The sequence below is a fragment of the Dermacentor variabilis genome, unplaced genomic scaffold, assembly GCF_050947875.1.
Source record: "Dermacentor variabilis isolate Ectoservices unplaced genomic scaffold, ASM5094787v1 scaffold_12, whole genome shotgun sequence".
Classification (NCBI taxonomy): Eukaryota; Metazoa; Arthropoda; class Arachnida; order Ixodida; family Ixodidae; genus Dermacentor; species Dermacentor variabilis.
In genome coordinates this window covers 31,554,617-31,580,594 of record NW_027460280.1, presented here as the reverse complement: position 1 = coordinate 31,580,594, position 25,978 = coordinate 31,554,617, and the positions used below count along the sequence as shown (strand labels likewise).

The 25,978-nt window shown below is 41.2% G+C and overlaps 1 protein-coding gene across 5 annotated transcripts in view; it reads right to left on the bottom strand.

Moving 5' to 3' along the window:
- The window catches only part of mgl (low-density lipoprotein receptor-related protein megalin), a 258,781-nt gene that overhangs the window by 85,265 nt on the left and 147,538 nt on the right, over positions 1-25,978 (bottom strand). The window contains exons 2-14 of one of the 5 annotated variants that reach the window (XM_075677360.1): positions 19,955-20,077; positions 14,658-14,792; positions 9,522-9,644; positions 9,260-9,379; positions 9,029-9,145; positions 7,801-7,923; positions 7,599-7,718; positions 5,484-5,609; positions 5,254-5,414; positions 4,932-5,161; positions 2,714-2,899; positions 903-1,117; positions 664-807 (exon numbers count right to left, since the gene is read on the bottom strand). In XM_075677360.1, coding sequence (XP_075533475.1) covers positions 664-807; positions 903-1,117; positions 2,714-2,899; positions 4,932-5,161; positions 5,254-5,414; positions 5,484-5,609; positions 7,599-7,718; positions 7,801-7,923; positions 9,029-9,145; positions 9,260-9,379; positions 9,522-9,644; positions 14,658-14,792; positions 19,955-20,077 — 1,923 coding nt within the window. The remainder of the gene's footprint in view (positions 1-663; positions 808-902; positions 1,118-2,713; positions 2,900-4,931; positions 5,162-5,253; positions 5,415-5,483; positions 5,610-7,598; positions 7,719-7,800; positions 7,924-9,028; positions 9,146-9,259; positions 9,380-9,521; positions 9,645-14,657; positions 14,793-19,954; positions 20,078-25,978) is intronic. The other 4 variants (XM_075677361.1, XM_075677363.1, XM_075677362.1 and 1 more) reach the window with 4 other exon arrangements.

The window sequence follows — 25,978 nt, the reverse complement described above, 5'->3', positions numbered from 1 at the left end:
TACTGCCATGATTTCCAAAACGACACTGTCTTTATTCTATCTTTTAGACTTGTTGCGGATTGCTGCTGGCTTCTGGGTAGTCTTGGCTTGGTGTACTACACTATAATGAGTATGAGGTGAAATGTTGTAGTGGTTCGTCTTCAGCGCTGCCCACATCTTTGTAGGCATAGGCTAGTAATCAAACAGCTACACTCACTGGGTACAAGCTGTCCAACATTCTTTGCATCAGGTTCGAGATATTCTTAGACCAAGACAGTGTTGTATCATATAGGCAGGCAAAGCCCAGCTTCAAACATGCAGTGATGTAAGACTGTTTATGCCCCACTGGAAACATATGCTCCAACTGATACTGTGCGTAACACTATGATGGCTATTGCTGTCGCTACTTTGAACACAGGGTTAGCAAAACAAAAAAAAATTTTCTTTAACAAATCTTCTAATTTACCAACATAACTCTTCAAGCTTATCCAATGTGTTAAAGTGGAATTTAACTGTTATCCACCATGTTAAAGTGCAGTTTAACTGTAGAATAAAGAAGTTACAGAAGGGCAGAATAATTGAAAACTGTGCATCAGCCAGTACCACTGGCACATCAGAACTTAAGCAAATTTATGGCCAGAGTTCAAGCCATTTTGTCAGCAATTTCTAGCACTGTCAACTTACTTGTGCAGTCCTTTCTATTTGACAGCAGTTCAAAGCCTGTGTGACAAACACATCTGTAGCCAAGCAGACCAAATCCACCAGATCCCCGAGTCACAATGCACATGTGCTGACAGCCACCATTGTTCAGACCACAGGGATTTGATACTGAAATGCAACACATGAGAAGAATCAGCTTAAACACATACATCAAGGATGAACCAGCACACAAAGGTTGAAATTCCTTGACAATATTGGCTCACCGACAGGCTGGCGCAAGGGATGGTAGGACTTGATGGCACCAGGTTCCTTTGAAAGCTGTCTATCCCTATGTACTATTGTGACTGTATCATTGTTGTTGAATATTTTGGCTTGGAGAACCCCTTGTCGGGTACCATCCGTCCAATACACTTTGTCCTCAAACAATGTAATCTTGTTCGGAGATGGCACACGGGTGCTACCTCGAATAATGATGTTCCTTATGGTGGGAGAAGTGGGACGGAAGTGGGGGGGGGGGATAGACAAATCTTGTCAGTGCTCAAAAAAGATATGCAATAGTTGCACTATTGTCATAAGTACAGAGACACATGGGAGAGACTATTTGCACCTAATGCAATGAAAGGCCCAAGCATACTAACACGTACGCTAGCTAGTTTGTGGAGAGTATTCACTGTGGTGGTGATTCTACTGTTGACTGCATCATATAAATACACAATGCCAATGATAAATTTTACTTAAATGCATAAAACTATGCCAAATTTTCTTAACTAAATTTGACCATCTGAATTAAACTTGACAAAGCTGAAGGAGTATTTGACAAATTAAATACTTCTGAGGATGCCAGTGAAAGCAGAAAAATTGCAGGCTTCTGCATCGATTAAAGTTCACAGCATCATATGGCAAAATGTACACGTGATTACTAAAAGCTAGTGTTAACAACTTCATGCACCCTACCACAGTTCTCCCTTCAAATGGCAAATGACAAGCTTCTACTCATGTCTAAATGCATTTGGCTCCTCAATTGTAATATTGCTTTTAATGCAGTGGTGCCTCACAGAATGAACTTAATTTGTTCTGTGGGCAGGTTTGCTCTACAATACATTCGTTCTATGGGGCCTATTTTAACTTCTACTGTTTCCTATAGGAAACCTATTAATTAAATTTCAGAGATTGGTTATTGATGCAAGAACACAAAATGATTACAATGATCACAAAAAATTTGTCAATGTATTTACCAAGGTTGGAGGATGTTCGAGATTCAGAGAGAGGTAAAGGATAGAGGAAGTATGACTATTTGCACTAGTGTTTACACCCATCTTCACATTAAGAAAGGCTTCTCAGTTCCATCAGAGTTTATCTTCCTCAGTTAGATAAGGCAGAACACACTTCTGTAAAAAGCTTTCTTCTGTCTCTGTTCTGCCATTTCTCAAAGATCCAGGAAGGAAGAACTAATCTAGTCATCTGCCTCTCCCTGCAGCACATTTCTGAAGGTGATACAAGAGTGACAAGATAGCGAGGCTAGGTGAAAGAAAGTAGTAGCCCAAGAATATTGAGACCCAGGAAATTATGCAAACCACTGTATGTCTGTAATTTATGTCTATACTTATAAGAACTAAAATCATAACTAGCACCTGCAATACCCTCCAGGCATTTACTTCCCCTTCAATATCTTCAATATACTACATTTGTTAATAATGGATGCTGCAATCTGCATCAGTGGTCAAAATGTGGCACATGGCAGTTCATTTTCACAAGGCAAAAATCCTTTTTGGTGCATGCAGGTAGCTGGTGTACTGAGGGTTAACGTGGTTGATTACCAGTTTCAGGATCAAAGGGGCACAGGTTCGATCACTGTTGATGTGTTCTTATGTACAGCTATGCTTACCACTGCCACAGCAACATTGGGGCATGACAACAGCACTTATAAAGCCAGCAATAGCAGCTAAGTAAGACATAAAGAGCTAATAAATACTGCATTATGATGAAGAAGTCAAAATACAGTTGAATGAGCTGAAATAATAAAGACAGCATTTGACACCCAAACTTTTAAACAAATCTGGCAAATATCACTTACCTATTGCTGCCAGTGTAGTCAATGGCAACAATCTGGTCCAGCTGGGAGTCGCACCACACAAGAAATTTAGTAACGTAGTCTACAGTGAGACCTGTAGCCTTGTATATGGCAGTTACTATGGTCGTCCTGTGTGATCCATCCATGTGTGCACGGTCAATGTGGTCACCATCACTGAAGAACATATAGCTGCAACAAAAACAAAGTTCGAATTAAGAAAAAACTGTGCAACAGGTAAATTATAAAACAACACTTATTATGAATATACTAAAAGCATTGAGGCTTCACATTTGGAGAAAGAGTGAAATTCTCTCTACAGCACCTATCTTTGCAAAAGCATACCATTACAAGTGTGATTACATTACACATTACACCTTTACCAAGTGCTAAGCATGGTCAATGATTGAAAGGTCTAGTTTATTACACTGGAAGAGTACAACAATGAATCATGTTAATTCTTTCCAATCCTATAATATAGTCTTCATTTGTAAGAAAATCTCACCATTCACACATGTGGATGATATGGTCAATTTCCTGCCTGCCTCTTGGGCCCTTCACTTGGGGAGTACATTTTTTGTTGTTTAAAGACAGGCTGTTCTTTTATGACGCATGGAGAATATGCCTTTATGTATTTGTGCGAGTGGCTGATTATACATATCCTGCTGCGCTGCATGCCAGAAATATTTTAAGAAATATTGAAATATATCTTCAGTTTTAATTATGCCAACTTTGTGGTGATGGAACAGTGTTTTCAGTTGAAAACAGTTAATTTGCAGTGCTGGCAGTGCTGATTCTTGAAAGAGATGCAAGTTTCTGACTGGAAGATAAATACCAGCCTTGCTGGAGTGATACCTTCATTAGACAACAATGTGTATTCACTGTAAGTTGGAAAGATATCTCAGATGATGGTTTATGAATTAAGGCAACAAAATTAATGCTGTACGAGACCTTCAGACCATGAAGAGTGCAGCTTGCTGACATTCATTTGTGTGTTGTCAAGACAGTGGCAGCAAGGCAATACTTCATCACTCCTTTGGCATCTTAACAAGCTCATGCTAGCTAAAGAATTCTTTGACCATATATATCGTGCCAAGCTGTATCATAGCCATCAGTTATGATAAAAAGAGCACATATCGTATTTAGGTTAAGTTAACTGGTTTTTGTGGTGTAGGGTTACCATTCTCCCATCTGAGTTGTGCAACTTCGGATTGTTTTGTCTGCACTTTTGCGAGTGCGTTTGACAAAATGCATATATATTGTGCTTTCTTAGAATGAACCTTCAGTTAGCGGTCAGTGCATGCATTGTCTGCAGCCCCCCCCCCCTTTTTTTTTTTTGCTGGAAAACTTTGTTTTGAACAACATATGGCAGTCTAGAACACAGTGTTTCACATCGCCAGACACAGCTGAAAGAGTGCAAATAATTTGGGTGAAAGAATTTTTCGCGAGTGAGCTCTTTACCATAATCACTGCCTACAACTACTTTTGGTGAAAGCAACAGGAACAACATGCAGTGAAGCTGCACATGGGTATACATAAACCTGGCCATGTCATAAGTAGCAACACCAGCCCCTGTTGAGAGAAAATTACATCCTTCTGAAATATAGAAAGCTGGATAATATAATGGCTGGCAGTCCCTGGTAGGATTTAACCTTCAATACTTCCATATTACTGGCATTATCTTCACCTGGAAACTAGTGGGTTCATTAACCTCTCTTACAAATAATAAAGCCAATGAAAGCATGTACAGGAGACATCAATCATGTCTTTTCATTGAAACTAAGATGTAATAAGGTATAGGGAAACGAAAATGCAATAATAGACAATTTGCTGCCTGTGGGAGCTCCCACCAGAACTAAGTTGACTTTTCCTTTTATTAGTTCTACATTTAAATTAAAATAAGTTATTTGCCCCAATGCTTTTCTTGGTTTCATGTGTGCAGTAATAGGGCTTACAATTCTACAGGAGTGATACGTCTATAAGGCAGCTATCTGCTTGACCAGCATGTTTATTGGACTGATATAAGCCCATTGGTGCCACTATACAAGTCTACTAGTATTAGTCTATGTACTGGACCATGTATTACAATAGTCCATTGGTGTTGGTAAGGAAGTAAGCTATTAGTTTTCCTTCTGGAATGCTTTCCTTGGGCTTATGTTGGTTGCCCAATATATTTTACATTGTTAAGTAGTGAACAGCATTTGCCTTAAAATTCCAAACTCACCCTACAGTTGGATCCAGGGCAATGTCCTGTGGATTGGAGAGGTTCCTGCTGAGAACAATGGCATGCCTAAGGCCATCCATTTCAAGTAAGTCAATTTTCTGTCCCAGCGAGTCACAGATATAAAGCTTGTTTCCAACCCAATCAACAGCCATGGACACGGGATTCCAAGAAAAAACAACACTGATTGGCGACCTCAGCTCTTTGTCTCCTGCAAGCCTCATTGAGTGGATCTGAAAATTTTATAATAGCAGACAAATAAGCCTTTAGTGGAATGCAGACATCATTAAGAAAGAAAAAAAGAAAAGCAATGAATCAATTCTACCTGCTTTGTTTCAGTATCGGTCCAGAAAAGCAACTTTCTGTCATGATGGTAGTCCAAGCCAGATGCTGAAGATGCATTTGCCAAAATGCTCAAGTCTGCTCCGTCACTGCTGACCGAGTAAATGGCATTGTGACGAGTAAACAATAGTCGCATAGCAGAGCCTGAATAATGAAAAACGCCACTGAAGGCTCAGAAACACATACATCTCTCGTATGACAACTTCAACTCACTGTTGTCCGCTTTGCAATGACGTGGTGGGTCCAGAGTGTAACCACGAACACAAAGACACTGATAACTGCCAGGACTGTTGGTGCACAACTGGTCACAGTAGCCCCATTCAGAGCACTCATTCAGATCTGCAAGAAGATATTAAATGACGCAAGAGATTTTTTCACATGCAACAACTACACAGCACAGCAAAATTGTATGTGTGGTAAAAAAAAAAAATGAAACCTGAATTCCCTGCATGATACCTTCGACTGCCCTCTATAAATTAGGCTTCATAAATTCCTTTGGTTCTAAACTCATTTACAGTGACAGCAGCATTCTCCCCATAGTGAAGATCACTATCCTGTTTTTGCTTGCCTGCTTTTTCCTCCTCAAATTGTGCTCACCCACTGAAGTGGAATGGACAAATAAGCCGGCAGTTATAGGGTTCTTGGTTGCAACAGTGCAGTTGTACTATGATGCATAAACTAAATGTATCAATTTGTGAAAGGAAGTAGTTATTATAATAATTAAATGATATAAATTTTGTGCTAATAAAGAAAGGAAGACATTCTTTACAAAAATAAGTTGAGACTATCTTATTTGTGATGCAAGCAACTTGCTTTCTGTATCACACAGTGATGCTTGTTGTGAAATTCGGAATACATAGACAGACTTCAGCACTTTCAGACTCCCCAGGTATAAGTAGGCCAGATTTAGTTAACTCAAATGTATGGTTTTGTGGAGGCTTACATTCCCAGCTGTTTGGACAAAGGCTGTGAATATGTTGGACTGCCTTGTTCAAGGGTATCCAACATATTAATATTCGAATATATTTGATTCAGAAAATCTTGGTGCGTCATGTTTATTTTCATTTGTTTTGTATGTTATCATGGTGAGGTTTTCTTGTGGTCAGTGTGATAAGTTTTGAGTAGTTAAAACCGTCCTAATTTCCATTTCTATCCTTCAGTTGAACACTGTCTAAACACTTACCTGCCTGCCGTGTCGGAAGTGTGGCCATTGAGATGACCTTTATATTTCAAGTTTCGTTACACCATTTGTGAAATTCAGTTTGTGTAAACCAATGTTTAAGCCACTGTGGATGAAGTAGCTGCTGTGATAAAGGCTTTTTTGTGTTCAGGCTTGATAAGTCCTTTTGAGGGTGCCAGCCAAATCATACAACTGATGTCACAAGCAGCAAAATGATGCAGTGAAACCTAAGAGAGTTGAGTGAAAGTTTTTTTTTCTCTGGCACATTTGCAATGTTTCTATAGTATTGGGCACCTGACAGCTGTAAATCCTGTGAGCTGTTACGTAAAAAAAAAACATGTGGCATTATCACTTCAATGTCATTGTTCGCAGTCATGCTGTCAATACTTTCAACTGTTTTCCACTAACTGCCTGATTCTGCACACATCTATAGTGGGTGCGTGCCATATTTGAGACTGATCATCATCATTGACATGCACCACTCTTTTGTGTCACCTGCATTGCTTTTGTAAATGAAGAATTGTATACCAACTCACTGCCATCTTGTCCAGAACAATTTCTACGTTCTGGACAAGATGTTCTATCATAGTTTATGTCCACTGCAGGATGAAGGCCTCTCCCTGCGATCTCCAATTACCCCTGTCCTGTGCCAACCAATTTTAACTAACACCCGTGAATTTCCTAATTTTATCGCATCACCTAGTTTCCTGCCGTCCTATACTGCACTTCCCTTCTCTTGGTACCCATTCTGTAACCCTACTGGTCCAACGGTTATCTAACCTGCGCATTACATGATCTGCCCAGCCCCATTTTTTTCTCTTAATGTCAATTATAATATCGGCTATACCCATTTGCTCTCTGATTCAAACTTTTCTATTTCTGTATTTCAACGTTATGCCTAACATTCTTCATTCCATCACTCTGCGCAGTCCTTAACTTGTTCTCAAGAGTCAGTGACTGAGGTTTAATAAAGGTGCAATTTGTGAGCACATTCAATGAGTGAAAATTAGCTGTGTAATTTCTTAAACTTGACTGGTCACTATCGTTAGGACATTGTTTGAACTATGATTGTGCTATCCACATTTTACTTAACCATAACAGGAAATATGCCAAATCCCCTATGCACAAACAGCTGATAGAGAACGTACCCATACAACTCCGTTTGTCCTTTGTATTGATAGTCATTCCAGGAGGGCAGAAGCAGTCACCACCCTCCAAAGATGCACGGCAGCCGTGTTCACATGACAATGTGCGACATAAGCTGGATGCTGCAAGAAAGAAAGCTTGTACAAAAATGCAGTAACATCCACCACTAGAACAAATCACAAAAATGGTAAAGCTATTACTTACAGCAATTCTTCTTTTCATCAGCTCCATCATCACAATCTTGCTTCCCGTCGCACAGCTTTGACTTGTCAATGCATTTTTTTTCAGATGGACATAGAAATTTTGTATCCAAGCATGTAACAGATGCTGAAAGCAACAGCAGAGGCTCATTGTACAATCAACAATCATATTGACTCCAGGAAGGATAGACAAATAACACAACTAGAGCATGAATGGTTAACACTAAGTATCTTATGATGTGCTCGTAAGAAACTGCGCATCTAGAATTTTGGGGGGCACATGTATCTGGGAAGAACTGCACTGTGAGTGTTCGCACTCCTTAGTTTTTAAAAACAAGAAGATGTAGCAAATGACAAAATGCACTAGTGAATGATAAGTGCTATCATGAAGCTGTAAAATGTTACTTCCAGTATGTCATATAAAGCTTGCTGTATAGACAGGAGTTTTAATAAAAAATTAACAATTAATGCAGCAAGAGTACACTGTATCCACTTGAGTGTGCTTAAGATACAACTTCAGTGCTCAAGAAATGCAATACAATACCTTTCATCTTTCTGCCCTTTCTCCCTCGTAGTAAGTAACCCGTTCCCACGGGTGACACACCCATGCCTACAACACAAAACTCTTTTAATCACTTTTCGAACTATTATTTAGGTGCTTGGTGTGCCACCATTGACTCCCCATGCTTCTGCCAGCAGAAAGGTCATGGAAGGAAAGCGTACATGGCTGCCAGTGTGCAAATAAAGCTGCAGAAGCAGGAAGGCTGGCAGGGTGCATATACCAGTGCACATTCAGAAGCTTTGGGCCCAAACCACAGCTTTCAGAAAGGAACACTTGATGGTGCTTGACAATCAAGTAGTATTTTCTTTACTGTGATTCTAAAATAAGAATGAAATCTACTTTAATAAAGTTTTCGTGACCATTACTTCTCATTTAGTAATGATTAGCCCGGCTTATATCTCATTCGAGTAGCAACAACATAGAGAATAGTGCTCTAGTCAAGAACAATCTGACTTCTAGCTTAACAAGCTGTGCTTAATTATGCTTGTGATGAAGCTAGTGACCAAAACAAAGATGTAATTGCAAACCGGCTCAATCAGAGGTTATATCCTGTGCACAACAATACTGCTTCAATTCATTTCAAAACTTTTAGCTGGTGCCACCATCAAGAGTTCACAATGCAGCTCCCCACAAAAGTATGCACTGAGTGATACATTCGAGAGTTACTTACTGCAGTTTCGTTCATCAGACTGGTCCGAGCAGTCTGAGTGTCCATCACATCGCCAACGGATGGGTATGCATATAGCATTTGTGCACCGAAATTGGCCTTCGTTGCAGGGAGGAAAATCTGAAGCACATGGGGTCAACAAAATATGTTTAGGTAGGCATACATGTGCCACTAGGTTAAAGAAAAATATATACGTGGTCTGCAACTTGCATACACTGCAAGGACAGTGCTTACCACATCCTTCTTCATCAGAATTATCTCCACAGTCATCCCAGTGGTCACATTTCTTGCTCTCATCAATGCACTTGTTGCCATGCCGACAGCGAAATTCATTTAACCGGCAGGCAGTTCCATCTAAACGGTAGTATTCCCATTAAGAGCATGTACTAGTGCTGCAGTCATCACTATTATCAATATTAATTTGCATCCAACTTCATTCTAATTATATGCTAAGTAAGCATGAGCTCAGTAAAAACCACAATAGAACCATAATTACTTGTAGTGCAAGATGCTTCATCACTTTCATCTCTGCAGTCATAATAGCCATCACACTTTTTGGACACTGGGACACACAAACCACTGCCACATTTATGGTCACTTTCTTCACACACACGATATTCTGTAAAAAACAAAGCAAAATGAAAAAATAAACATCAAAAACATGTGAATAAAGTAAGCAACCACGATAAAACAGCCCTATTTAAATAGTTAAAGCTAAGGAAAGCAGACCTACAGTGTTGGTATTGGAAGTCAGAAAGGCTGCTTAAAATATGGGAAAATATTTTATAAGGATTGATTTCCTTTTTTATTTGCACTTTCTTATTCATCACAAAAAACGGCTGATTCCAGAGATAACATAAGCTGGAATAACAATCGAATGACCATCGAAGGCTGAAAAGAATATAAAATGGTATGAATCATTCCAAGATACAGCCCTTCCACTTAATTATATGAGCACTTTAGTCATTTTTCCTATTACTGCAGTAAATCACATTACTCAATATCAGTGTCAGCCAGTGTTTATTAAATTTTGGCTAATTGATAAAACTTTTACTAACAGAGATGTTGCAAACTTCCATTGCCAATCCTCCTTCAAATGAGATGAAATGGTTCCCTCAATTCTTTTCGAGATGTGATTGTCTTCATTGAAGAGCTTATGATGATATTTACTTGAATTTACTGCAAGTTTCAAAGTAGTATTTTACTAAACTCATTTTAAGAAGCAATGTTTGCAGTCACTGAAATAAGTGTTCAAAATTTATTTGCCCCTCAGCATACCTCTTTCGTTATTGTGAGAAATTTGCTAACTATTGGTGCTTTTATGTTTTAACACTTTATTTCAGGATGTAGTAACTACAATGTATACTGCGATACATAAATTTATAGCTTAATCACTGGTGTTTTGAATGGATGTATAGCAGTAATAATTGTTCAGACAACTTATATGAGAGTTATGTGAAACATCAGAGCACCTCAAGGAACACGAATGAAAGTAATCATTTGCTATTTTTAGTTTAAGCACTGAAAGTAAAACAAAAAAATCTCAAATTACAAATTGTGCACCTGGATTTCAGTCCCCAATTTTTTCCAAATTGCAAATTTAGTTCCCCCCAAAATTACAACAATTTGCTGGCGTGAGTACGAGCCATAGTGATGTTAATGTTGTGCTATGCAGGAAAGCAGTGGATTTACAAATATGAGAACATGTAATTACCTATTGTACAGGGAGCATTTGTTTTACTCATCGAGGCAGGCACTTGGTTCGTTTTTTAGTGTATTGTCTAGGCTTGCCAAGCAATGGCTGTCAGGGAGCATGCAGAAGCCTCCTCATACTTCCTTATTGCATTCAATAAGCTTTTTTGTGCAAGCAAGGTAGTCTAGTGTACATTTAACTGGTGCTGAAGCCTCCACATGAACGGTTAAGCTACTGTACAGTGCTGTACAGTGCTGTACAGTAGTGTGGCATGCTGAACAATATTGTACACTAATGAATAAGGGCATTTGAACAGGCAGTGTTCAAATAGTAAGAGTTGACAGCTAGTCAAGCTTCTGTCGAAGGTCAGTCTGAAATCGACTGCGTGCTCTTGTGTGGGTGAAAACCGTACATGATGTGAAGGACTGCTCGTAATAACTTGTGCACACACTGTCGAAGAGCTTATGGATAAAAGCAACCAACGAGGGGGTAAAATAAAGTTGCACTTGATAGTAGTAGAACACAATTATCAAAATAACATGCACTCATGAGCATCTACCATTGTTTGAGACATTGTTAAAATGGCCTATACTTCTGATCACAAGAATGACAACCCGAGAAAAATTTGTGTCTTTGCTGCTGCTGATATATAAAGATTATCTTGCCGAGTTGACCAAAGCACACATTTTGAGTCTTTTTATTGCAGAATTGATAGGAGCACCAGAGGGTAATCGCGATAACACCTCCAGTCGGAGTTTTTTCCAGACTCCCCAATCTGCCAAAACTTGTCAAATGTGACAAATACCTAAAGTTCAGTTGTCATTTCAGAGGGTATGTGATGTTGCTAGTAGACGAATTCCTACAGAAATGCATAACAATGTGTAGAAATGCAGATCAAATTGTAGATTTCTACAGGCGCAGTAACGAAAGACTTAATGGCACCTTTGGCTAGTCGTTTCGAAACGCTCTAGATCGCTCTCGTTGACTGGTCGAATGAGCACATGCCTTGCATTCAGCTGGTTCTTTTTGATCACTCTCCTCCCACATCGAGTGCTCTCAGGCACTCCAAGCCCTGTCGACAAAGAACTCGTCGAGATTGAGAGCATTTCCCGCCACCTCATAAGAACACAGCGGTCCACCGTAACCTAGGCCACCGCATGTGGAGGTGTCTCAAGGAATGCTTGTCCCACCGGCATGCTTGCAGTTTTTTCAGACAGTGCCCGGAGCTTTGGCCTGCTTTGGCTAGGTGAAATCAGATGTTTGCTGTAGTCGCGTGGTTCCGCCTCCACCACTTCCTCCTCCCAGAGCAAGTCACAAGTTCAGCTTGCATGTTTGTCATCTGCCTCAGAGATCAAAAAACGCCGGATCTGCCCGGCTTTTGAGTCTGAGGTGACCAGCCGAAATACCATAAGCAATGACGAAGGATGAAACAGATCCTGTGGATTTGGAGAGCTTTTTTTTCTCTCTCATTCGTAAATGTCGCAATATATACTGACTGACCGACAGATGCACTATGACCTGAAAGATATATGCATGGTCAATACAGATGTCAACACCTGCAGTGCCTTTGATAGTACAATGTCTAACAATATGTATCAACTTTCTCTTTTTGCAAACAACACATGTTTAAAATCCATGGACGAAGCTTCTTTTTTTTCTTCTTTTCATGCCTAGAACTAAAAAAAAAGATTATTCTTGGATTAGGACAATTCATCGTCTTCAAGATGCTGCTGACGCCAGTGCGGCGCAGTTCTTGCGATACTTTCTGCGACAACGACAGGGTGGCATCCTTCCTTTCACAAGTGGATAGGCCTACGGCCTCCAAAAATTGTGAACTGATTAGAAGTGGATGGAACTCTGAGAGGAAAAAACAATGACAAGCTACAACGGCACCATCAAACGTCAATAATGACAGCGAGCAGAACTGTAAACACGACACGTTCTTAACCAAATGGACAGCCTTTGCTCTGGACCAGAGTAGCACCAAAATCAGTACAATGCCCAGTGCCCTGCTGTGGAGTAGTACAAGGGCAGGTCACACCAGGCATGCAATGCAGATGAAATAAATGAAGCTGTGAAGGCTTTGATTGTGCCGCTGGTCCATGGCCCTTGAACCCTGGTGCACGGGGTGCACTCCCCCCTCCCTCCGCCTGTTCTTGGTTGGTGTACTCCGATCATCGAGGATACCCATATACGTGGTGAAGTTCGCGGGCATCATTAGACTCGCGGTGCAATGGCAACAAATCCAAAGTTATTCCTATGTGGTTAGACAGCTGAGGTACAGTTCACTCTAGCTAAGGAACGGGAAAGTCAAGTCATGATGGAAAAAGTAGAGATGCTTCGCAGCGACCAGTTCGTGCAACTGAAACCAGCTGCCACCACTAGTCTGCTTCAGGCCTCCAACCATGAGTGGCTTTGTGTGAAGCCAAAAAATGCGCCAGGGACAGCTAGAGTAACATAGTAAACGACATTTACTATATTACTCTATGGGACAGCTACATACAGCTCTTCAACTCCTAGTGTATGACTGAGAGTTCGGAGTTCGGACGCATACTCATGACGATGTAACTAGGGAAATTCTGGCCAACTTAATGTAGGAAGTGTTGATCAGACCTGACAGTCAACCTTAAAACGACAAATTATTGAATAACTACATGTTAAGTATTCAAAACAATACATTGTTCAATACTAAAGTGTTTAGTATTTAATATAAGTACATACATGTTTAAGGAACGAACCGTCGACATCCATTCCCAGGCGCGTTCAAAACATGCTGAATACTGTTCATCCTGCAGTTGGCCTTTCGAAACCTATGGTCCCACTCGCTACGACCGCGTCATCCAAAAAAGATGTGCTAAGGCTGCCGCACTATGAAACATCTCTATAAATCAGCAAGCTATATAAATTTGGCAGACAGCTCCCATAGCCACCTTGCCCACAAATTTATAGTGAAGGGGTGCTGGAGAGCTAGGTGGCCTCACAAAAGCTGGTCCCGCTTCAGGATCGCATGCGAACTGACGTCCAGCGCTCGAAGTACGCTGATATTCAAGTTACTTTGTGGGGTCTACATACAGGTACATATATTTAACCCTTTCACTACCGAGGATGAGCCAGGCTTGCCACTGGAATTTGCACTGCTTTTACGAAGGACAAGATGGCCCGTCCGAACTAAAACCTGCAAACACAAGTTCCGCTGCACCGCACATACGTTGGTTTGGCTTCACTGCATCCGAATTTTTCAATGTTGCACGGCAAGGGACACGACAGAGCAGCACGTTTTTGTACTGAAAAGCTCTCCAGAATGATGTCGTCGTCTTGTAGAGGCTCCGATTGACGAGAACTCTCGATCTCAACCTTATATAGTAAGGATTTGAATCCTCAGCTTCTTATATCATGTCTTGTCACTCGCTACTTCGAGTACATTCCACCAACTGCTAAATGTCAAATGCCAACAAGGAGATGCTTCATGTGCTCAAACGATCCTCAGTTGATCGGAAGAGAAGCAATAGAAAGGAAACCAGGACCTCTGACGACGATTGTGGCGTTGCGCAGTACACAATGTCTTGCTTTGAAGTGTACCTTACAGAGGCAAACCTTTAAAAAGGTCAAAGCCAAGTTATACAGAGTGTTCATCAAAGTGATAATATCGCTCTGTTTTAGAGCAAAGAACACACATATTCAGCTAACCTTAGAATTTTGAACCTTACGCAGTAAAGTGTTTATTAGTATGGTGGTTAATCCAACACTTAGTTGCTCTTTTTTTTTTTCCTTTCATTTTATTTTCCAGTCTTCTGAAATAAAGACTTTTGGTAATAAATTTTTGGGTTTTTCTTTCCGTATGTGTTTTTTGGAACTAATAAAAGCAATCCGTATATTTGGGCTGTTTTTTCAGAGAGTGCTCGGTAGCGAAAGGGTTAAAGAAAGAAATCGAACACTTACTACAGTCACCACTTTCATCCGTTCCATCCACACAATCTACAACTTGGTCACACCTCCAGTGCTTTGGTATGCAGTAGGATTGATTAAAAACATACTGCCCACATGAAAATTGGTTTGAATTGCACTGTGGAGGAGCTGAAAAAAAAAGCAGTAAAGGCATACAGATAAAGCCAAGTCAAGAACTCCACAATTTATGAGCACAAAACAATTGGCTGACATGTAGCCCTAATCACGCGGAAAAAAATGAATAAAGGGGTGTATACTTAGCTCAATCTAAAAATAATGCACCTCGCAGAACTCATGAGAAAGAACAAGTAAGCCTTCACCGTATCAGGCTCCATCAGAGTCAGACTCCAATCTGCTTTGTGTGTAACATTGTGTGCAAGCTGCGATTCATTCTCGGTCCATGGGGAAGCACCACCAGTACATAGAGCACTACAAAAGCGCGTCTAGTTTTTGTAAGGTCTACAAGCCTTAACGAGACTTTGTGAACAGCTTGAGTGTGCATGTGTTATGTAGGTGTATGTGCTGTTTGTGTGATCACCTTGTATAATATTTCTCTCCCAACATCTGGAGTGGCACGCCAAGTCTTCAGCCAGGCCAATGACTCCAGCTTCTAATTAGAGCCGACAATTTTTTTTTATATAGAAAACACACCAGGTCTTGACAAATCACAAATCCAAAACAGCGCCACTTTCGATCGACGTACAGATCGGCGTTAGTGCGAGGCGCACCGTGGATGAGGAACGAGGGCGATTATCTTGAGCTTACATTGACAACTATAACTAAAGGCCGCTTTCAGCTGCACCATGAGTGATAGCTACACTCGTAACTAGAGACCCGATTTTTAAGAACTAAAAATATGGGATTTAAGTGCTTAAAATTCATAATTAAACCCTCAATTTAGACACACTGGAGGACAAAATAGGCACTGTACATCGCCCATCAACGACAACCTGGTTGATGTGTTGGTTCTATGTAGCCCATTTTCACAGTAATTAAACTGACGCAGTGCTCACTTGTTAAGACAAAGGCAACAACCATACCGTGCAAACCATCACTTCACAGCGCTTTGCTGGGCACACGAGAGGCCTCTTTTTGTCAATCTACATACTGCAGTCAAAACACTTAATGCCTTGTTCTAACAAAATGAACAGTTATTGTATATTTAATAGCCAAACTATCCTCCTCACAATGGCGAATCAAGTGGAGCAAACCCAAAATATGCTAGCAAAGCTGCTAAACAGCTGATGAAGATAAAATTCATGCCTAATGGATTGAAATGTCAAATGTTTAAGGAAATAAATGTCGAACAGTTCAGGTTTACAAACCTTTGTAAAGAACAGTAACACATGATCATCATCTCTAGTTTTTGGGGTTCAAGACTGTGCCTCTTCTAGGTTGAAAACGAGCACTCAACATAGAGAGAGAGAGCTGAATGGAGTATTTTTGTATTCCTGGATGTTTGACGGCTTCACACAGTCTGCATGGAATTCTTGAATGTTTGCCTGTAAGCACCTCTGAAATTTCTTTGAGCAGCAAAGAATCTCTAAGACAGCCTGCTGAATCTTGTCTAAGAGCCTCCATACTTACATAAATGTTTCTAACAGCTGTTGCCACACACGTGGGATGCATTAAGCTTGTAGTATGGTGCAGTAGCTGCGTCACGACTCGTGAACTGTTCACAAAAACTCTTCCTTAATCGCTTGTGGTGTACCACCATGACTTTACCCGTCATAGTTGCTTAGTGGCTTTCGTTTTGTGCTGCTAAGCACGAGGTTGCGGGATTGAATCCAACCACAGCAGCTGCATTTCAGTGCTGTGTAGTAGTATTGAAGATACAAGTATCTTAAATACTATCACAGATACACTTAGGGTATATTGCATCTGTATCATGATATGTTTGGAAAGGTGTGTATCAGTATCTGTATGTTCGATACAGGAAAGAATGTATAGTGTATCTTAAGATAACGATACTGCTATCGCAACATCACTGTGTGAATTATAAACGTTGGCTTCTCAAGCTGATACTGCTGCCACTAAGCGACCTGAATAAAACTAAAGGCAGCAACAGTCTTTTATCTTTCCACCAGAGCCCTCTAGTGAGGGCTGGCGGGAAAACTTCAGAAGCTAAAACTCCATAGTGGCATCTGCGCAATCGTGCAGATGCTTCATATTGATGTCATTAGATGTCGACCTGCTAGCTGGTCAGTAAGAAGAGCTGCGACTCCCATCAACAACAAAAGCGACAAGCAAAAACCGCTGACAGCGCAGCATATAGAGAGATTTTATGTTAAGCAGCTAAAACAACCCCAATAAATTGTTTTGAAATGAAACTATACTTTTTGCAAGACAGAAAGTTTGAGATACTAACAGACATTTCATTCAAATGAAACAAGGTTGGTTGGAGTTAAGAAATTTCCAAGCAAACATTTTTGTGCATACACGTTTGCTGCTACATAATATAGATCCATAATAAGAAATTTGCGAATGTATCGAAGTATCTTAAGATACAAATGGAAAGTATCGTATTGGATACAATAATTGCGGTAGTATCTTAAATCTGCATCTCAAATACTTGTTGCCCAATTATCTTGTATGGTATCATGATACAATTGTAAAGTATCTTTGCCCAGCCCTGCCACATTTTGATGGAGGTGAAACACAAAAACACCCATGTAACTACTTAGATTTAGGTGCACACTGAAGAACCTCAGGTGGCCAAAATTAATCAGAAGTCACCAACTATGGCGTGCCTTATAATCAGATCGTGGTTTTGGCACGTTAAATGCCATAATTAAATAAATAATTTTTAAATAACCACAACTTCATTTTTAGTAGAGTGTTTCTCTTTTTATCGTACATTGCAGCACAGGAATATCTACCTCCTTACATGCCCTATTTTAAATAATAAGAGTGGGAGAGGGAAATGGCTTATTGCTCATATATTGCAGAGTTTAGTACAACCACAAAAAAAGCAGAGGCACACAAAAAAAAAGGACCGCGTAATTGCAGTCAACAGTACTTCCAGAGAAGTTGCCCACTTCCACCTAACAGGCACGCAACCCAATCCAAAGCCAGCAGTCTCTCCAAGAAAATGTCTGCTCTATATCTGTCTTAAAATGCTATGCCTTCCTGTTTCAAATTTGCACCTGCAGTGCAACATGAAGTTCTGTGTTCACTACCGAAGAAGGACACTTTTGGGTATCTTTTTCTCAGGCATCGCTGACCATTATCAGGCAGACGGTGATTTAGTTAAATTGACTTAGTTAAATTGAGGCTCAATTGTAATAACCACTGCTCACGATCTTAAAGTGGTACTTAATAATTCTTGAGAACTGGTTTTATTTACACGCGCGCGCACACACACACTCACACTCACACACACACACACACACACACACACACACACACACACACACACACACACACACACACTTTTCCGAGTGCTGCATAGACTCCTTCTCAACCTCGAATGCCATTTACTGCTCATTACTTTACTAAATGAATCGAAGCTTACATTGAGCTCAACACTGAGCTCAACAAGTGCATTTTTCTCAGACATCTCTGGTTACTTATTACTGCTGAAAAGCATTTTAGAATCGGTGCTTCATATTTGCGAATACACGCAAAGTGCCTCGAGTGGCCAGTGGTGCGGCACTTTTGCGTGCATTTGCAGGCTTCTTTCACGCTTGAAAAGACACTGTTGGCATGTATTGAGCAACAGAAAGCTCTATCGGGAGTTTTTCATGTTGCTATACAATTTTCTCATTGACACTTTTAATCTAATTATAATATTTGATAAGTTGAATAATTAATTAAGACTAGTTATCTAATTAGGTGGAATTAAAACAATAATTTGAGTATGTCCAAGTGACGGCAAACAACATTACCTTGGTTCTGTCTAGCTACATGGCATTCACATATTTTTATACTTTGGCTAAAGTTAGCTGGGACACCCTGTATATGTCAAGCACTTGAATATTGTTACTTGTTACACTGTCTAGGTATGTGTAGTAGCTTTGGTCTATACCTGTCTGCACTGCTGAAAATCTGGGCATGTGTTTGGACACTCCACAGCTTTCCCTTGTTTGTGGAGCTGTAGATGTGTTGTACCCTCTTCTGTGCCTTCCTGTTGCTCATGTGCATCTTCGGTGTTTTAAGTGCTTTTTGCGCTTTCATTTTTTTATTAACCTGTGACGAGCACTAGTGACACCTAAAAGCACTAGGGTTTGGAGGCAATAGGATTATATGTATATGAAGTCATATCATAAGAAGCTAACAAACAAAGACACCAACGACAGCATAGGGGAAATTACATGTTATGATGATATGACTAATAAAAACCGGACACCCTTGGCTTCCTTTCTTCTCGTTCACATTATATATATATATATATATATATATATATATATATATATATATATATATATATATATATATATATATATACACACACACACACACACACACACACACACACACACACACACACACACACACACACACACACACACACACTAAACACTGCTACTTTTCTACGGAAAAGAATGCTTTGTTCTGTTTTCGCTGTGTAGATGAAACATTTTGTGGATGCGCAGTACCAAGTGGAAACAACCTCCCTTAAAGCATTATTGGAGGCTGAAGGTGGGAAACATTTCACGCAAGTGTAAAATGTTAAACCTGCATCTGGGGATTTTTTCATATCCATGAATAATGAGCTACCACCAACCACATTTTCATCCAGCCTTGTCCTTTACAGTGCTACAAATTGTCGGAACAAGAAACTATGGCAGATAAACTCTGCATCAATGTCACTATGGAACATGCTATCCCTTGTCATAAAAAACTCACGAATATTATACCAACCTTAAAGTATACAAGATATCTAAACTCGACCAACTAATAAACTTTTGTTGCAACCACTTACTATTCAATCAGCATTCTAGGCATGATGCTAGAAATCTTCCCGATTTCTTTTTATTAGATCTTGTAGGCTTAATAATCTTGTATTTACTTTTAAGGTTCTCATTTTCTTCAGGACATGAAGCTATGCTTCACCTCTGTGTCAATCATATTTAGAAGTTGATTTTTCGCCTTTCGTATCTTCATGCACTGATTAACTGCCTCGCTATTGTTGCCCTTGTCGACTCGCATGATTGTTCTGCACAGGCAGTCTCGAAACAGCCCTAAAGATTGGGACCTCCTTTTGTATACCAAAGTCTAGCAAATGCATTTGAGAGCAATAAAAAGTGCGAACGATTGTTGATGAAAAGTTAAAAGTGCGCTGAGCTTACCACAAGACTGATGTTCATCTTCGCCCTCTTCACAGTCTTTTTGGTAATCACAGACCCACCGTAGAGGAATACATCTGCCGTTACTGCATCTAAAGTTATCTGTTGAACATGTTGTTGTTTCTTCTGAAAAACAAAGCAGATAACCCATAAGCTTTTCATTCATGTATCAAGCAGCAGAAAAAGAAAATGAATTAAGCCTGCAATTCCCAAACAGTGTCACATCAAGATAAACTAAATCTCGCTAATCTATTTCTAGCTACGGAGACTACATAAAAAAAAAAAAACTTGAAACCTTATTTGAGTAAAAACTTAATTATGCAGTAAATGTAATATTTTCTAAATTATTTACAAAAACTTTGCTCCAGTCTATAAAACATGCTGCTAGTATAGGGTTTAAGTTAAGCTTCCAGTGCTTAAATAATAATTTTGAGGCATCAAGTTCAGTGTAGCATCAAGATACGTTCGGCGTTATAGGGTTAAACACTTCCTCGGGCAAAGAGGAGCATATATAAACAGACTGAAGGAAATGACCTTTAGGAGACAGCTTTGTAATTGGCCATCATTTAGTATTTTGCATTTCTAGCATCAAAGAAAGAACGCAATGACAATGAGCTGTAGTTTACTGCAAACAAAATGCAAGAGAACAAGGCAGAAAACATGGAGTGGGGCGCGAGCCAGGGGCCACGACAAGTTGGACCTAAACGCTTTTGGCAACGACTAGCGCAGTATTGCACACAGCGACGTTCGCAGTGCTTAATGGAGTATTAGTTGCAAACAGAACACCACCGCGCAACTGATTAACTGAACTGAGGCTTAAGACGAACATATCTAAGTGTTGGATACATTGAAGAAAATTGACACTAACGAACTGTAGATACAGATGAATATTTATGCTCCCCAACCCTGCTATCAAAGGAACGGAAGACCCACGGAGCTGCCCAATCGCATTGCAGACATCTATCACGAAAACGGACAGCGCATAGAGGATAACAAGGAAAAAGGAATAAAAGTCAGCGATTTTGACTTTCTTTTTCTGTCATCCTTTCCGCACTGTAACAGCTCTGTCCTTGTGATGAATCTATACAAATTCACCTACTCGCCTGCCCCTTTCATGGACGTCTGCCTTCGATAAAACAAGTTCCAAATGAATGGGCGGAACACGCCGCGTGTGAATGGAGAGAATGCGATCCATGTAGGAAACATCGCAGCAGAGAGACACAGGTCGTGAGGTCATAGCATGGCACACTTCCCTCCCATTTTTCCTTTCTTAGCATCTGCCACCAATGCTCAAAATGACAAATGACACACGTGACTGGTGACCACGCTTTTATTCAGGGCAACGGACAATCCCGGCAGCAGGATCGGAGTTTGTGTGTGACCAGCAGTCGATCGCTTCCGCTTGGCACATGTACGCAGTCACGGACGATAGCGGGCTCGGCAAAATCAAAGAGAAGACAGCGACGCAGGCTCTTCCAAGAGAACTGAGCAATGTAACAGTCGCTAACGGTTTAAGTTTCAAGATATCATATGCAGACGTTGGTGCTAACGTCACTATATAAGTTCAATTTGTCGTGTGATATACCAAACAGAACGATCAAACTCAATTTAACACGGAATGCGACAGCCGCGTTGAAAATCGGTAAATGTATTTCAGTTGCACCTTAATGACCAATTCAAAAATAACCGAAAAGCTGGAGCACGAAGGACGAGTGTAATAGCAAATGCAGTCAAACAGAATATGTGAAATTATGAAACGCATTTGCGGAGTCAGTATAGCACCGTGTGCCGCACCGCTTAAACACTGATGCAGCAATGCAATCAAAGTTTTCAAACATCAAGAACTGCCCTATCTATACATCTACGTTGTACCTACATCGCTACGCTGTGACCGACACGGCTGCTTTCGCAACAGTGGCAAGAGGATCCATGGATTCCTGTCGTCGGGCGTCAATGAGCCCGCACAGAGGAAGCTTTACCTCGGGCCTAACTCCGACGCGGACTATTCAAATACATGCAAAACACAAAAACGTTTTTCTGGGATAACCCCTGGACCGATTTTAATGAAATTTGTCGCATTTGAGAGACAAACTTACATTCTAGTGACTGTTGGAAGCAGAATTTTGATTTAGGGCCTGAATTTTCTTAGAAATATTTTCAAAAATTCGAAGGTTCGAAAAAAGTAGAAATACGAAATTTGCGAATTAATAGCTCTGCATCAAGAACAGATACCGCGGTTCTGTAAACGGCATCCATTAGATAATTAAAAACGGACAAATTCTGTGTGTCACCTTATATATTACGTGAATTTGTTACGTCGTCTACAAGGGTTCTGCAAAAGCTCTATTTACACATTACTAAATTTTTTGATATTCATGTGTAACATAACAATTTTGTCCGCTTTAGATGTACTATTAGATGCAATTCACAGAATTGTGGTATCACTTTTCATTGCTGAGTTACGGAGTTGTACGCTTGATATTTTCGCTTTGTGAAAATTTTCGATTTTTGCCAATTTTTAATAAAAATTTGACCTAACTCGAAAATTCGAAACCAACAGTCACTAGATTTCACGTTTTTCTTTTAAATGTAGCAAACCTCGTCAAATTTGGTGCAGTGGATGCCGAGAAAAACGAATTCTCCATTTACATGTATTTAGATAGGAGCACCCGAGCTAAAGCTTCCTCTTAATTGCCGTGTTCGCCTTGCGGTCGCTGTCATCAGAAACCGACCACGGGGAATACTTGGACGAGATGAAGTAGCTCCGACTCCTTAACCACTGCTTTATAGTGTCGTGAGTGGTCCGGGCGTTGGGCTCATGTGCTATTAGTCAAGGCAGCAAAGTGCTTCGATTTTCTAGTATTGATTTTCTAATACTCGCTATTCACTGCGTTAATTATTGCAAGGCAAAAGTGACTTCAACAACAGAGTTGTGCGCACAGCCGCCCGCAGAAATGGTCCCATCTTTCCTAGCTGAGCGCGGATCATCAGTTTTCAATTAAGCTTTCGACACAAATACACAAATATCAAGGAGCGCGCGATTACGGGTTAAATCATTTCATACTTCAGCAAAGCAATGCACCATCAAATTTCCAGCAATAACGAGCAAGTAAAATACCCGAAACATTAAGGAGCAGTCATCCATCAGATAAACGAACCAGAATTTCTGTTTGGTTGTACGTGTGCGTGAGGGCGCATGCGCGCATGTCAGTGGGCGTGCGCGGTCATTTGTGAATGGTTTACGGAAACCATGTTCACTGGTTGTTTCCGTTGAAAAAATTCCAACTCTAAAATTATTGCCACAAACTTTTGTAAATTTCGTTCTTTGTCAAATGCTCACTAGCACAATTGCGCGGCTCAGTTTATGAGCGCACCCCCCTTTTTTTTTCTGACTTCCAAGAAATCAGGTGCATTTGACGATTCCCTCCCTTCTTAATTAGGCAGTAAACACGATCTGTGGTGCAGCACTCTTCAAACCTAACTCCGCAGGTTTCGCAGCTATCACTTCGGCTGAAGTTAGGTCTGCACTGTGCGAATGCGCGCTAGCTACCGACGAAAAAAAAAAAAAGAGAAGAAAGCCTTGCAGAAGTTGTCCAATTTGTCTAGAAATAGTACGTGCAAAAAGAAAAAATCAACAGAACAAAGCTTGCGCACCCAAGCACAGTTCTCACGTGCCATTTGCACTTATTTTGCAGTGGAAACGTTGAAAAATTCTGGAACGCACGACATAAACTCAACGCAAACGAACTGGGATTACGGCCGCTGTTTATTGTCACTCTCGTTGCTGGCCAGCGGCGTTCAGCAACTTCAATACTACAGTTTTTCGGGGTCTTCCATAGTTCGGAGTCACATAGGTCACGAGCTCCAAGGTTCTAATGGCGACATAGTTCTGCTGCGCGCACACGCACACACACACACACACACACACACACACACACGCACGCACACACACACACACACACACACACACACACACACACACACACACACACACACACACACACACACACACACACACACGCACACGCACGCACACACACACACACACACACACACACACACACACACACACACACACACACACACACCAATACATACGTCGTATACCGCTACCTAGCCACGGCGTGAAATTTATTTGTTTCCTTCTCCGATGATGCGCTGGGAATTCGCACAATGTGAGTATAGCAAAAGAGGAGCGAGGGTGCTAACTTTCAAGAACAAATACGCAAAGTATAGCGAACAGTCTTTCTATCTCATGAAGAGAATAAAATGATTTCGCGATAGTCATTGGTCGTACACTTTGCATGCTGATAAAACCCAGTTGCGATCGTCTTTAACTTACTTGTTAACGTCCTGTCCTTGATGCTATATCGCTCGCCTTTTATGCAAGATGCAAGGTTGTTTTCCACAGTTTCACTAAATGCTCCGCGATTTCGATGACGACCCTCCACTCAAACTAAGAGCAGAAAATTACTGAAAGAAAATGAATAGATGCACTACATAACTAACTGCACGGCTATGCGCGAAGCGCGCACGCACGAGCAGCAAAACGTTGGGTACAGCGTCGTGGCACGCCGCAGCTAACGTCATCCGTGCGCAGGTAAGAAAGAGCCACAGTGGGTTCAGCGGCCGTAACTCGAAAATTTCCTCTGAAAAGGTCGTCGCAGTCGAGTGGTCTTCAGAACAGTAAAAACAACCACGCGCACTGACGCATGCATGGGTAAAATCTTGATGCACTGAAATGGAGCCTCCATGCCTCCTATATGAGTTAATTATCATCGAGAGCTTGCGAAAGTTATTTGGAGCTTCACGTTGACAAGATACGAGGCTATCGAAATTCTGCCTATAAGTGCACTAGAAGTATACTATTTCAAAGTGCGATCCATGGTGCGTTATCCTGCAGGCTGTGAGGTGCATATAGGACTCGACCGGAGCTCGCTGCACCTTGAAATAAGCTAGACTGACCTGTCTCCCCCTCGCCTTCCCTGAAAAAGCAAATAGTAATAACAAAATATTGCTCACATGTCAAGCAGTCGTGGAGGGTCAAATTGAATTCTGGGGTTTTACGTGCCAAAACCACGATTTGACTATGAGACACGCCGTAGAGGTGGGCACCCGCATTAATTTCGACCACCAGGGGAATTTTAACGTGCCCCCAATGCACGGGACATGGGCGTTGTTTCATCTCGACCCCATAGGAATGCGGCCACCGCGGCCGGGATTTGATCCCGCGACCTCGTAATTAGCAACACAACACCAAAGCCGCTAAGCCACCGCGACGGGTGTGAAGCGCTGATCAGGGATGCACACAGACAAGAAAAGCGCTGCCGCAACACGGTAGCAGCGTTGTACTACATCGAACAGTCATGGAAATGCACTAACGAGAGTTTCTTGTCATTAAATTAAGCAATCGCGCCTTGGCAAAAGTACTTGCGTACGAAACACAGCGCCGAAGCAACAGAGATAAAAGTGAATGAACAAATAACGATAGCGATAGGGTAATCGTACGAACATTTTCCCGTGACGCCCGGCGGAAGAGCGAGATATGAAACAAACGCCAGGGGGACAAGAAAGGAAGAAAGGGCAGTAATAAGGCATGTCAGTCACGAGTGTAGCGCTCAAGAGCAACATGTCGATGAAGGAGCAGCAAGCACGCACACACATTTCAGCGATATTGGCTCATTAAGGAGACGAAGCAAGGGCTGCAGTTAATCAACGGCCAGATGACAGGCGCTCGGCCTGGCTCGGCGTCGCGTCACCGGCGACAGGTGGTGCGGGCGCCGTCTGCTCTAAATTGCCGATCATCACAGACGACGTGGCGCCGAGTGTGCCGCGCGCTATTGCTGTCGACGCCGCCGAGCGCCTTAATGAATACTGCTCAACGGGAAACAACTCTGCCTAATTAAGGATCACTCCTGCAGTGCAGACTTGGACGAGCCCCGAACACTTCGCCTGCTGTCCTCCCCAGTCTGCGTTTATAGGCACCCGCGGCAAACGAAGTAAGAACAACCTTGACACGCAATACGA